Genomic DNA, 10,281 nt, shown 5'->3' with positions numbered 1-10,281 from the left:
GCCCACAGAGTGCTCACGGCCCACAGAGTGCTCACTGCCCACAGAGTCCTCACTGCCCACACAGTGCTCACGGCCCACAGAGTCCTCACTGCCCACAGAGTGCTCACGGCCCACAGAGTCCTCACGGCTCACAGAGTCCTCACTGCCCACGGAGTCCTCACTGCCCACGGAGTGCTCACGGCCCACGGAGTCCTCAGGGCCGACAGAGTCCCTCAGGGCCGACAGAGTCCTCACGGCCCACAGAGTCCTCACTGCCCCCTTCCGTGTGCCCACTCTCATCCACTGCTCCCTGCCTTCCCAGGTGACCCTCTGTGATCGTCAGTGGAGGGGAGAGTTTACTCAGGGACCTTGTGTTTGCCTGGAGGCTACTTTCGGGCATGTAGCTGTGGGGTGTCCCCTTGAACCCCTCCCAGGGGTTTTCCCGCGGTTTGGGGAGGTAGATTTCCACGTGGCGCGCCGCAGAGCCAGGTCGGATTTGGAGCAGGATTTATTCGCACTGGACTTTGGCCCGAGGGACCCGGGCGGGGTCCGGGCTGCAGCTCACCGCCTGGACCTGCCTAACGTGCAGGGATTGGCTTCGCCTCGCTAGTGGTGGCGGAAAGGAGCAGAGCCCATGTGGAAGGGCCTGCCGGGGGCGGCGTGGTCTGGGAGATTGTGCCTGGGCGGCGGAGGGGCATGGGTCAAGGTTAGGGCGAGGACTCCCGGGACTGGGTCCTGTCGGGTTGGCTCCGCGTCGCTCGGCTCTCAGGACTCGCCGGCTCCAGCCGGCTCCGCCACCAGCGGGGCGGTCAGCGACAGCCGGTGCGCGGCGCGGGCGCGGGCGCGGGCGCGAGCGCGCAGCCTCTGCAGGCGGCACAGCAGCAGCAGCAGCAGCAAGGCGTGCAGCAGCCCGAGGCCGAGCAGCAGGAGCTGCGCCGCCAGCGCCCCCCAGCAGAGCGCGCTGGGCGTGCAGGCGGCGCGCAGTTCGTCCTCGGTCAGGTAGGGCAGCAGGCGGCCGCGCAGCGCGGGGGGCGCGGCGCAGCGCAGGTCCCGGTAGGGCGAGCGCTCGGGCTGGCCGGCGAGCCAGGCGCGCAGCGGCACCAGGTGGCAGTCGCAGCGCCAGGGATTAGCGCCCAGGTGCGCGGCGCGCAGCTCAGGCAGCGCATCCAGCAGCCCCGGCGGCAGCGCCGTCAGGTTGTTGCCGGTCAGCACCAGATCGGTCGTGTCTGATGGGAAGGCGGTCGGCAGCGAGGCCCACGTCAACCCGCGGCGCCCGCAGTCCACGAGCGTCCCCGCGCAGACACAAGGAGCGGGGCAGCGTGTGGCCGCGCAGCTCCGTGGCGCGAGCAGCAGGAGCAGCAGGCTCAGCGCCCTGCGCGGTCCTGGAAGGGAAGCGCGCGTTGAGCCGGGCGGCCTGTGGGGCACCTGGGCGGCATCTCTGAGCCTCCGGAGCGCCAGGCCAGGCCCGCGACCCCCATTGCCCGAAAGGCTCTCCAACCGCACCACCTGCGCACTGGGTGGAAGTCTCCTCTAAGTCCGACCCAAATCTCTCCCTGCTTCAGGCAAACGACTGGCGCGCCTCCCAACGCGACTGTGCTCAGGGAGCGGCAGGGGCTCGGCTGGACCCTAGACTCACCGGAGCTCATGGCGAGAGGATAGTGACCCGGCTGGCTCTGGAGCGCCAGGCGTTGGCCAGAGAACCAGGCGATAAGGCCGCCCACCCCTGCCAGGCCCCGGCGCCAGCCACGCCGACCGCAGCGCAGCCGCCCCGCCAGAAATAACCCCGAGGACGCGCGGACAGGCGCTGCGGCCCCAGATAGAGCGCTATCACCGGGCTGCCAGCTGCCCGGCTTCCGCCCCCACTGCTCCCAGGGGTGCACAGAGCACTCAAAGCCTGCTGCGACGGTCACCAACATTGTTCTCCTGTCACCTGGACAGGACCCGGCATTCACAACTGAACAAAACTGGAGAAGAGGGTTTGTGGAGAGGGATCATGCGGGTGGCGGGATGGGGAGGGCAAAGGCTAGGGAACCCTGGGCGACAGTGCTGCTGGGGAGAAGGGACCTCCAGCCATGGGCAGGGAACGGCAGTCTAGGCATGGGAGTTGCCAGGGAGTCACCCACCTCCCACTGCTCCTGGAGCCCTGGGGCCCCTTAGTGGGGGGCCCGCCGGCTGTCACAGATGGCCCCGCTCCCGGAGCTCCTCCCCCTGCAGCTGGCTGGCCTCCTCAGGTCTGGAGGGATCCTAATTGCTTCTGCTGCCCAACCCGCCTGCTGAGCTGCAGGTGAGGAGATGAGGGCGAACCCGGCCCACCTTGGCACAAAGCGCGGTCCCAGCATACACTGTGGCAGTGGGCGCAGGAGGGCTCCCCGGTCTGCTCTGCAGCACTCGCACGGGGGGACAGACCCGAGACCCTGGGGACCTGCGCCCCTATTCTGCCTTGGTTTACCCGCCCCGAGTAGGGCCTGGAGTCTGAGTGCTAGGATCTTCCGGGGTGGGGGCAGATCTCAGAAGTCACGGCCCAACGAAGCTCCTGGTCCCTCAAGGCCAGAAGGAACTGGTTGTAGGGGCAAATACAAATAAGAGGAGAGATTGATGCTGAGAATAAATTAGGGTTGGCTGGGGGGTGCAACCCCGTGCCTCCGGGTCAGGTCTGGAACGGCAGGGAACAGTTCGGGTCTGGGCCACTCTGGGATTGGGGTTGTGTCCAGGCCTGTCAGAAATCCAGATGAATCCAGGGTAGAGTACAGACCAGTAGGGGTCCAGGGGTGGGAAGGGCCAGCCTGGAGACTGGCAGTATATCCATGGCAATGTGAGGCTGGGGGGTCACTGGTCCTGCATTTGCTGCTTCATCTTCTGCAGCATCTCCTGCATGCGCCTCAGCTGGTGGGGGGAGAAACTCGATGGGAGAGGCCTGGCCCTTCTCCCTGCCAGCCCGTTCCTCCCCTGCCACCTCACCAACCTCCTCATCCTTCATCCTAATGAGCTTCTCTGTCTCAGCGTCAGGCGTGGGCAGTGGCAGGATGGGGATGGGGCTCTCCATGCGGCTGTCCTGGGTGAGTTTGCTGTGGGGTGGACGAGAGGGACAGCACTGATGGGAGGTCCAGCTGACCCCAGGTACTACCAAGCCCTGCCCTCCTGTGCTCCCACACCTCTGGGCTGGCTCTGGGGAGACAAGGCACTGGGCAGCTGATTTGGGGGCTGGGGCAAGGTTCAGGTCTAGGTGGGTGGTGGGGACCAGCCCTCCGTTACGGAGACGTGGCTGGGGCCACAAGGTACGTGGTTCAGGTCCAGGGCGGGAGCGCACCTGGTCATCTGCTGGATGCAGTGCGCACGGTAGTTCTCGTAGTGCACGTCGCACGTCACGTCCTTGAGGTCATGCATGTGTGTGCGAATGAGCATGTTGCGCAGCTTCACGAAGTCGCAGTGTGCCTGGTTCTCTACTGCAGGGCAGGGGTGAGTGGTCAGCTGGCGCCAGCCAGGGGAGCCTGCCCACCCTGGACCCTGTGCCCCCTGCCCGAACTCACCCTCCACGATCCCCCAGGGGTACAGTCGCCCCCGGACCCGCTGCCCCTTGGCCTCCACCACCGTGTTGCTGCCGATAACAGCGAAGGGCGCACTCTCCTGGGAAGGGGCAGGTGAGGGCTCATGCCCAGTAAGTATGAAAGTGAGTTAGTGGCTGGAGAGGGGCCTGAGCCTGGTGGGGCCCTTCAGCATCACCATCAACAACCTCTCCCCAAAGAGATCCCGACGTTGCCCCTGCTTCTAGCCACTCTGCTGCCAGCTGAAGCCGGAGCTGGTGCAGCTCACACTCTGCGGCCTTTGCCAGGCTGTGCCCAACCAGGCATGCTCTCCCCTCCCAATACCCACCTCAAGGCTGCTCCATCTAGCTACCTCTCCCTTCCCTCCCCAGAGCTGAGCCGAAGCCTCTGGCTAGTGATGCCCCTGCTGAGTTTGGTTGGGGCCAAAGGCCAACCCTGCTCCTGGCCTGATGGCTACCTGTCCCCTGGCTTGAGCTTAGTCATCGCCACTCTAGCTGCTGGGACACCCAAAGCCACCACCATCCTCTGGAGCTCAGAATTCTGGGAGCCAGGGCATGCACAGGCCTGTGGCCGTTGGGCTGGGCCCTTCTGCTGGTGAAGAACACTGAGAAGCAGGGTCAGGGTGGGGGCCTGGCCAGCAGCAGTGCCTTTGGGTCCCGGCAAGTGCTCCATTACCCACTAACCATTTGGGGCCCAAACTACACAAGGCAGCTGGGGACACATGTGATCTTAGCCTTCTAGCCCTAGGTGAAGGGCCTCTACTGGCTGGACAAAAGAGCCCTGCCCCTACCAGGTTGGACCTGGGGGCTTGGCCCTCCTCCGGGCCCTGTGTGAACTGGCCTCTGGCTCCCTCCCCTGCCCCACTGGGCTGCATGCTCACCTTCAGTTCCCGATCCTGCTGCTTGAAGTCCTCATCCTCATCCGAGTCACACTCAGGGAACTGGTACACGTGGATCCCGAACTTGTCAATCTCCTCCCGGATCTGCGGCGGGGCAAGGGCTGTCAGATTTGGGGCTGGCCAGGTCCCCTGAGCCAGGTACAGTGATGCCTGGGGTCACCATAGCTGGTGCTCGCAGACCCAGAGCCCTGGGCCAGGCCCCACTGCCACAGCAGGCTCACCCGCTCCTTCAGCTTCCGAATCTCGCCAGGGACAAGACAGTCAGCTTTGGCGATGAGGGGCACTATGTTCACCTTCTCATGGAGAGCCTTCATGAAACCCACATCCACTGGCCGAAGCCTGCAGAGAGCAGCCGGGGCGGTGAGGGGCATGGTGGGGGCTGCCGTAGTGCAGGGAGAGGGTGGGGGTGGGCTAAGGGGGGGAATGGTTGTGGGGATGCGGACAGGGGAGGGGCAATGACATGGAGATCCATGGAGGTGGGTGCCTCCCCAGCCCGGCCCAAGGACAGACACGCACCCGTGCCCAAAAGGGGAAATGAAGTACAGGCAGCAGTGCACCCGGTTGTCTTGAATGTTCTTGCGGTTGAGGCCACTCTCGTCACGGAAATACTGCTCAAACTGCTGGTCCACATAGTCTGTGATGGGCTTCCAGCTGTGGGCAGGGGAGCGCCTAAGACCAGCTGCGAGGACGGCCCGCCAGCCTGGAGGAGGCTGAGTCAGCCTGGGCAGGGACCATCCCCAGCCAGGCCTTCCTTACCACTCAGAGTTGTTGACAGCATCCCCGAAGCCTGGTGTGTCCACAATGGTGAGCTTCAGCTTGACCCCCTTCTCCTCAATGTCCACCGTGTGCTTCAGGATCTCCACTGTCTGGTTGATGCGCTCTGTGGGGGTGGGGGACTGTCTGGAGGGGCCTCTGTGACCCTCACCCCCTACTCTGGGCAGCCAAGACCCTCGTTCTCATCCATCCTAGTGTTTTGGCCCTGGCCACCGGGCCTGTGGCCTGGGACACTCCTCCTAGACCCTGAACAGGAGACCCACGCTGTGGGGAGAGAGAAGCAGGGGCTGGCCCTGAAGGGTGCCTCGGAGGGGTCACACAGCAGGGGAGGGTGAAGCAGTGCAAAGGCAGTGTGGGGCCCACTCACCCTCGGCACTGAGCAGCTTCCGGTCCTTGTACAAGTCGGTCAGGAAGAGGCTGTGGACCAGTGTGGATTTCCCCAGGCCCGACTCACCTGCCCACAGGTACAGTGAAGGAGTTGAGTCAGTCCAAGGTGCCATGAAGAGCCTGGCTGGCCACTGGCCCGCCCCTCCTGGGAGCCAGGCCCACTCACCGGCCACCATGAGCGTGAAGTCAAAGCCCTTCTTCACCGACTTGCGGTGCACCTGGTTGGGCAGCGTGGCAAAGCCCACGTACTGCTTGTCGACGTCCTGGAAGCAGGGGCAGGAGCAGGGCAGGTCAGGGGCATGCTGCAGCTCCTGGGGCTGCCCCCTGCCCTGTCCCCTGCCCAGCTCAGTCAAGGAGGCAGCAGAGAGGGCGGGGTTCCCAGGGCGGGGCGTTTCAGCGGCAGAAATGGAGTGATGGACTGTGGGCAAAGGCCTGGGGGTGGGAAGGTGAGTGGCAGCTGAAGGCTCCCTTGCGCCAGCGGCAGAGAGAGGCTTCACAGGGACCCGAGAATGTATCTGTGTGTGTAGAGGGGGGTGTCAGGCCGCAGCAGGCACAGGCAGTGTCCTCCCTTGGGTGGTGGTCAGAGACCACCATGACTGACACCTCAGACAGGCCCAAGGCCCTCCACAGGCAGGAGGAGCCCCCGGCCTCAATACTCGCCCCTCCCCAGCGCGCTCACTCCCCCCACAGTGTACCCGGGTGGGAGGCCCCGTCTGGCCGCGATCCAGCCGCGGGGGTGGCTGGCTGCAGCGACGGCGGAGCAGGGGCTATTTATAGACAGCGGCGCCGAGCCATCCCGCTCGCGGGGTCCCTGCGCCCACCCGAGCGGCCGTGGCCCTGCTGCCCCTGTCCCGTCCGGAGATAGTGGCGGAGGCCCCTGAGGGCCCGGCCCCGGCGGCGCGCACGCGGCCCCGCATTCGCTCCCCGCTCCACACACCTTGAGCCGCCGCTGGGCCTGGGTCCGCGGTGACAGCAGCTGCTCCACCAGGCGGTCCTGGGGCGCTGCCAGCGAATCCATCGCAGCGGCCCCTGCCACCCCGCTGGCCGCGTCCGGACCCCGGACCGGGCCGGGCGTTCTCGAGGGACGTACGCGCGGCACCACCTTGAAGCCCTGTTCTCGCCCGGGCTTCACGGACGCGGGAACAGAGGCCCGGAGCGGGGACGCCGCGCCCGGGTGCCGCCGCGCGCGGAGGCCATGCGAGACCCCTCCCGCCCGTGCGGCCCGCGCCGGCCCGCGGCCGCAGCCTCGCAGGCCCGGCTCTCGCTCCAACAGAGGCGGGGCGCGGCGGGCGCGCGGGAGGGGCAGGGACCGCCCGCCGGCGCTGTCGCCGGGAGACCGGCGCCGGGAAAGTGGGCCGCGGGCGGAGCCACGCAGGGCTGCGGGGAGGGCCGCGCGGGGAGCGGGGCGCGGGGGCCGCGGCGCTGCGAAGGGCCGCGGCCTCAGTCCAGGCCTCGGGCAACTGGGGCGGGGAGCCGGGTGCCACGCGCGGGCCCGGGGTCTGCGGCCGCCGCGCCTCCCGCCCCCAGAGGTGCGGTACGGCTTCCGCCCGCCAGAGGGCGCTCCGGAGACCCGCGCGCGCACCCACGAGGGCCCGGCCCGGTCCAGTCCTTCTCTGCTCGCAGATGCAGCCCGAAAACCTCCCAGCGGTGTCCCAGCGCCTCCAACCAGCCACGGACACATCCCTGCCTGCACTGCCCCTCTCCCCTCGTGTGTGTGTGTGTGTGTGTGTGTGTGTGTGTGTATGTTTGGAGGATCCCCCAAGACATGTAGGAGGGGGCGAGGGCTGAGCCTCCTTAGCCTGCACTCCCCCCACCCCCCATGTCCTCGGAGGCTTAGAGAGGGAAGTCAGAGTACTAGACGCTAGCTCCTCTACCTCTGGAAACTTGGGTGCTGCCCTACTGTGCAGCTCTACGACCCGCCACCATCCCTGCTGGCCATGGCTGCTCCCAGAGCACCCCTGCCAGCCGGGACCCCTCCCTCCCAAGCAGACAGCTTCCTCTGAGCTTCCCTGTCTGTTCTGACCCACAGGACTGGGTGCACTGGGACTGGAAAGCTCCAGCCAGCTTACCCCTCACTCCCATGTGGCCACTCCAGGGACAACCAGGGTCTCCTGAGCTGCCAAACCCTTCCTCACCCCCTCATCCAGTACCCCGCCAGAATCTGAACAAACCAGCGCCAGCCCGACAGGAGGGAGGCCTGGAAAGAGCTGGGGTATGAAGAGACGTGCCCCTGGACTGTGTGTGTCAGCAGGGACAGGCGGCCCCCCAGCTCTTCCCCACCCAGACCCTCCCTTCTTGGCTTCCCTGGTTAAGGGGCCTCTGTCCCCCCGTCCACGCTTATGCTGTTGCTGTGGGGCCTTGAGACCGCTGGCACCTGGGGAGAAGGGGTGGGCCCGCAGCTGGGAACAGGAGAGTCTTTCATCCAGAGGAGGGTGTAGAGAGCAGGGGGAGGCCACAGGGCCCCCTGCTCTCCCAGCCTGTCCCCTGGCCTTGCTCCGAGAAAGCCCCCTCACTGGTCCCCAGCCCTCTGCCATGCTGACCTGCAGAAGACCTCAGGCTGAGTCCCACTCAACTTCACTCGTGGGTGCACTTGAGACATGGTCCTCAGCCCAGCACTGCCCAGACAGGCTGGCAGCTCAGGCCCAGGGCATCTCCAGGAAGACAGACAGACCTGGGCCTGGCATCAGGCTGAGAAGGAGCCTCAGCTCTCCCAGCCCGCTTCCGTTCCCCGCCGGTGAGGCACAGCGTCTGGGGAGCCCAGGTCGGGAGGGCAAGAGTCCCACTCCCAGCTCCCACCCTGCCCGCCCCACCACCTGACCGTGCCCAGATAGGACCTGTGGATTCCCTAGGGGAGCCCCAAGGAAGGGGCCCTGCCACCTCCTTTCTATGGCCACTGAGACACAACAAATACTCCTTAGGGCTTCCCGAGCCCTAGACACAGCTGCGCCCACCTCCTCCCAATGCCTGGCTCTCGAGGCATTTCCATTCTTAGAATTACCAGAGTCAGCTCTGAAAGCAGACGCCAAAGCCGACAGAGCCCCCATCACTGCCTGAGACGGGGTGGGCGTGGGAGGAGGGGGCACAGAGCGCCACCAGAGCTCCCCCACCCCCTGTCACAGAGTGTGGATAAGCTGAAGCTCAGTAAAACCAACAATGGTAACAGTGAAGCTACCACGTGCTTCTGGCTCCCCCCAGACCCACGGGGAGCCCGCCCCAAACACCTGGCTCCCTGGCCCTGCCTGGGGCTCCCCCTCCGCCTGCACGGAGCCATTTCTCTCTGGTCTTAGGGGCAGGGGATGGGTGAGGCTGGCTCCTGGGTGACCTCGAAGGATGGGTTCCTCGAAGGAGCTCACGCCTCGGCAGGAGGGGTCTCTGGGTGGTGCTGGGCAGCAGCTGCCTGGCCCAGTGACCCCAAGTGCCTGCAGGCCCAGGAGAAGCTGTGGGAGCTGCTCTCCCAGGCTTTCCCTCTCTCTCCCTCAAACAATAGCCTGGTGGCGTGAGTCCCTGCATCTCACTCATTGTCTGACCTGCTAGGATAGGGAGGCAGCTCCTGGCCCGGCTCCCCAGGGAGCCCCTTGCTGGCAGTGTAAGGTCGACAGGGCCCCTCCCCACAAGCCTCACCTGTCCCAGGGTGGGACACATCCTTGCCAGGAGACGCACTAAGCAGCCAGTGACTCCTGGCTCCCCCCCCCCGCCCCGGCCAGGTAGCTCCTGGCCGAAGTACCACATCTGGTTCTACCCAGCATCCATCCGGTGGGTGTGTGAAGCCCCATCCCCGATGGGGGCTGCCAAGGCCACTGCTGGGCCCTTCTTTTCTCTCCCAAACATGGCTGAGCTTCAGCCAGAAAGGCCTCCAGCAGGGCTGCCCAGAGCCCCCAGCCCACCTGGTTACCCATGCCCACCCCACTCCCAGGGTCTCCAGCTCTGTTTAACGCTGACCTCTGCTGGGTTTTCACAGTGGGTGTCCAGGCCAGCCTCCTGTTGGGTCCTGCATTCCTGGAGGGTGGGGACCAGGCCACCCCTTTGGGAGACCACAAGCCTATTTGTACCCACTAGGTTTGAAGACCTGTGCTGGGTACGGAGATGACTCAGGCCAGGCCCTGGAGGCTCCCAGTCTGGGAAAGAGGCCTGGCCACAGACCAGCTCACTCAAATTAGTGTGTGGGGAGAGGGGCATAAGATGCAGAAGAGCAGGGTAGGGTGGCCACAGGCTCTCTCATGGGGCTGCTCAGGGTCTCTGTGCTGGCTGGAGGACACAGACCCCTCCCCTAGCCTGTGGCCTCACTCAGGACCCCCAGCACACGGTCAAAAGCCAGGTCAGCAAGATCCTGCTGGCGCTGGACCCATGGGAGAGGGGCACCTGGGAAGGGTGCACGGGCATGCTGTGAGGAACAGGGGCCAGGCACCCTGGGCAGGGCACGCACTCCTGTCCTCCGCAGCCGCAGGCGCGGCGGCATTGCCCAGGCTGACAATCTGTTATCGCGACAGGGTGGGATGACGGCTGGCGGGGGCGGGGTCGCGCCTGGGCGCCGGCGGCGTTGGTGGCACAATGGGTGACAGCAGGCTGGGTGAGCGGCGGCGCGCACGTACCTGCTTGTCCTCTGCGGGGTCAGGGTCAGGTCAGGGTCCGGGTCCGGGTCCGGGCGGGTCCAGCCGGCGAGCGGGGGAGAGACGGAGACACGGTGAGAGGCGGGCGGGCGGG

General features: G+C 66.1%; 2 protein-coding genes across 4 annotated transcripts; both read right to left on the bottom strand.

Annotated features, from left to right (window-relative positions):
* Positions 1-515: 515 nt before the first annotated feature.
* Positions 516-1,970, bottom strand: GP1BB (glycoprotein Ib platelet subunit beta; the record flags this gene model as incomplete). Its single annotated transcript, XM_046641076.1, is given in 4 exon segments — positions 516-1,499; positions 1,502-1,585; positions 1,588-1,708; positions 1,710-1,970. Coding segments are annotated over 4 exon segments (1,221 nt in total), but the record flags the coding sequence as incomplete, so codon positions are not given.
* Positions 1,881-10,216, bottom strand: SEPTIN5 (septin 5). Of its 3 annotated transcripts, none has more exons than XM_046641145.1 (11): positions 10,170-10,216; positions 5,747-5,843; positions 5,561-5,647; positions 5,176-5,299; positions 4,936-5,070; positions 4,641-4,758; positions 4,402-4,503; positions 3,507-3,624; positions 3,287-3,422; positions 2,942-3,044; positions 1,881-2,862 (listed from the first exon to the last, which is right to left on the bottom strand). In XM_046641145.1, exons 2-11 carry the CDS (start codon positions 5,754-5,756, stop codon positions 2,806-2,808), a joined length of 990 nt encoding a protein of 329 aa, XP_046497101.1. In that variant the 5' UTR covers positions 5,757-5,843; positions 10,170-10,216; the 3' UTR covers positions 1,881-2,805. The 3 variants fall into 3 exon arrangements, with proteins under 3 accessions (XP_046497101.1, XP_046497099.1, XP_046497100.1); XM_046641143.1 differs by lacking the exon at positions 10,170-10,216 and adding an exon at positions 6,518-7,193; XM_046641144.1 differs by lacking the exon at positions 10,170-10,216 and adding an exon at positions 6,518-6,826 and having other exon boundaries at positions 3,507-3,603.
* Between the last annotated feature and the right edge of the window lie 65 nt (positions 10,217-10,281).

This window comes from Equus quagga, chromosome 15 (genome assembly GCF_021613505.1).
Source record: "Equus quagga isolate Etosha38 chromosome 15, UCLA_HA_Equagga_1.0, whole genome shotgun sequence".
NCBI classification, from domain to species: domain Eukaryota; kingdom Metazoa; phylum Chordata; class Mammalia; order Perissodactyla; family Equidae; genus Equus; species Equus quagga.
The sequence above is the reverse complement of the archived record's forward strand: the minus strand, read 5'-3'. Positions and strand labels throughout refer to the sequence as shown.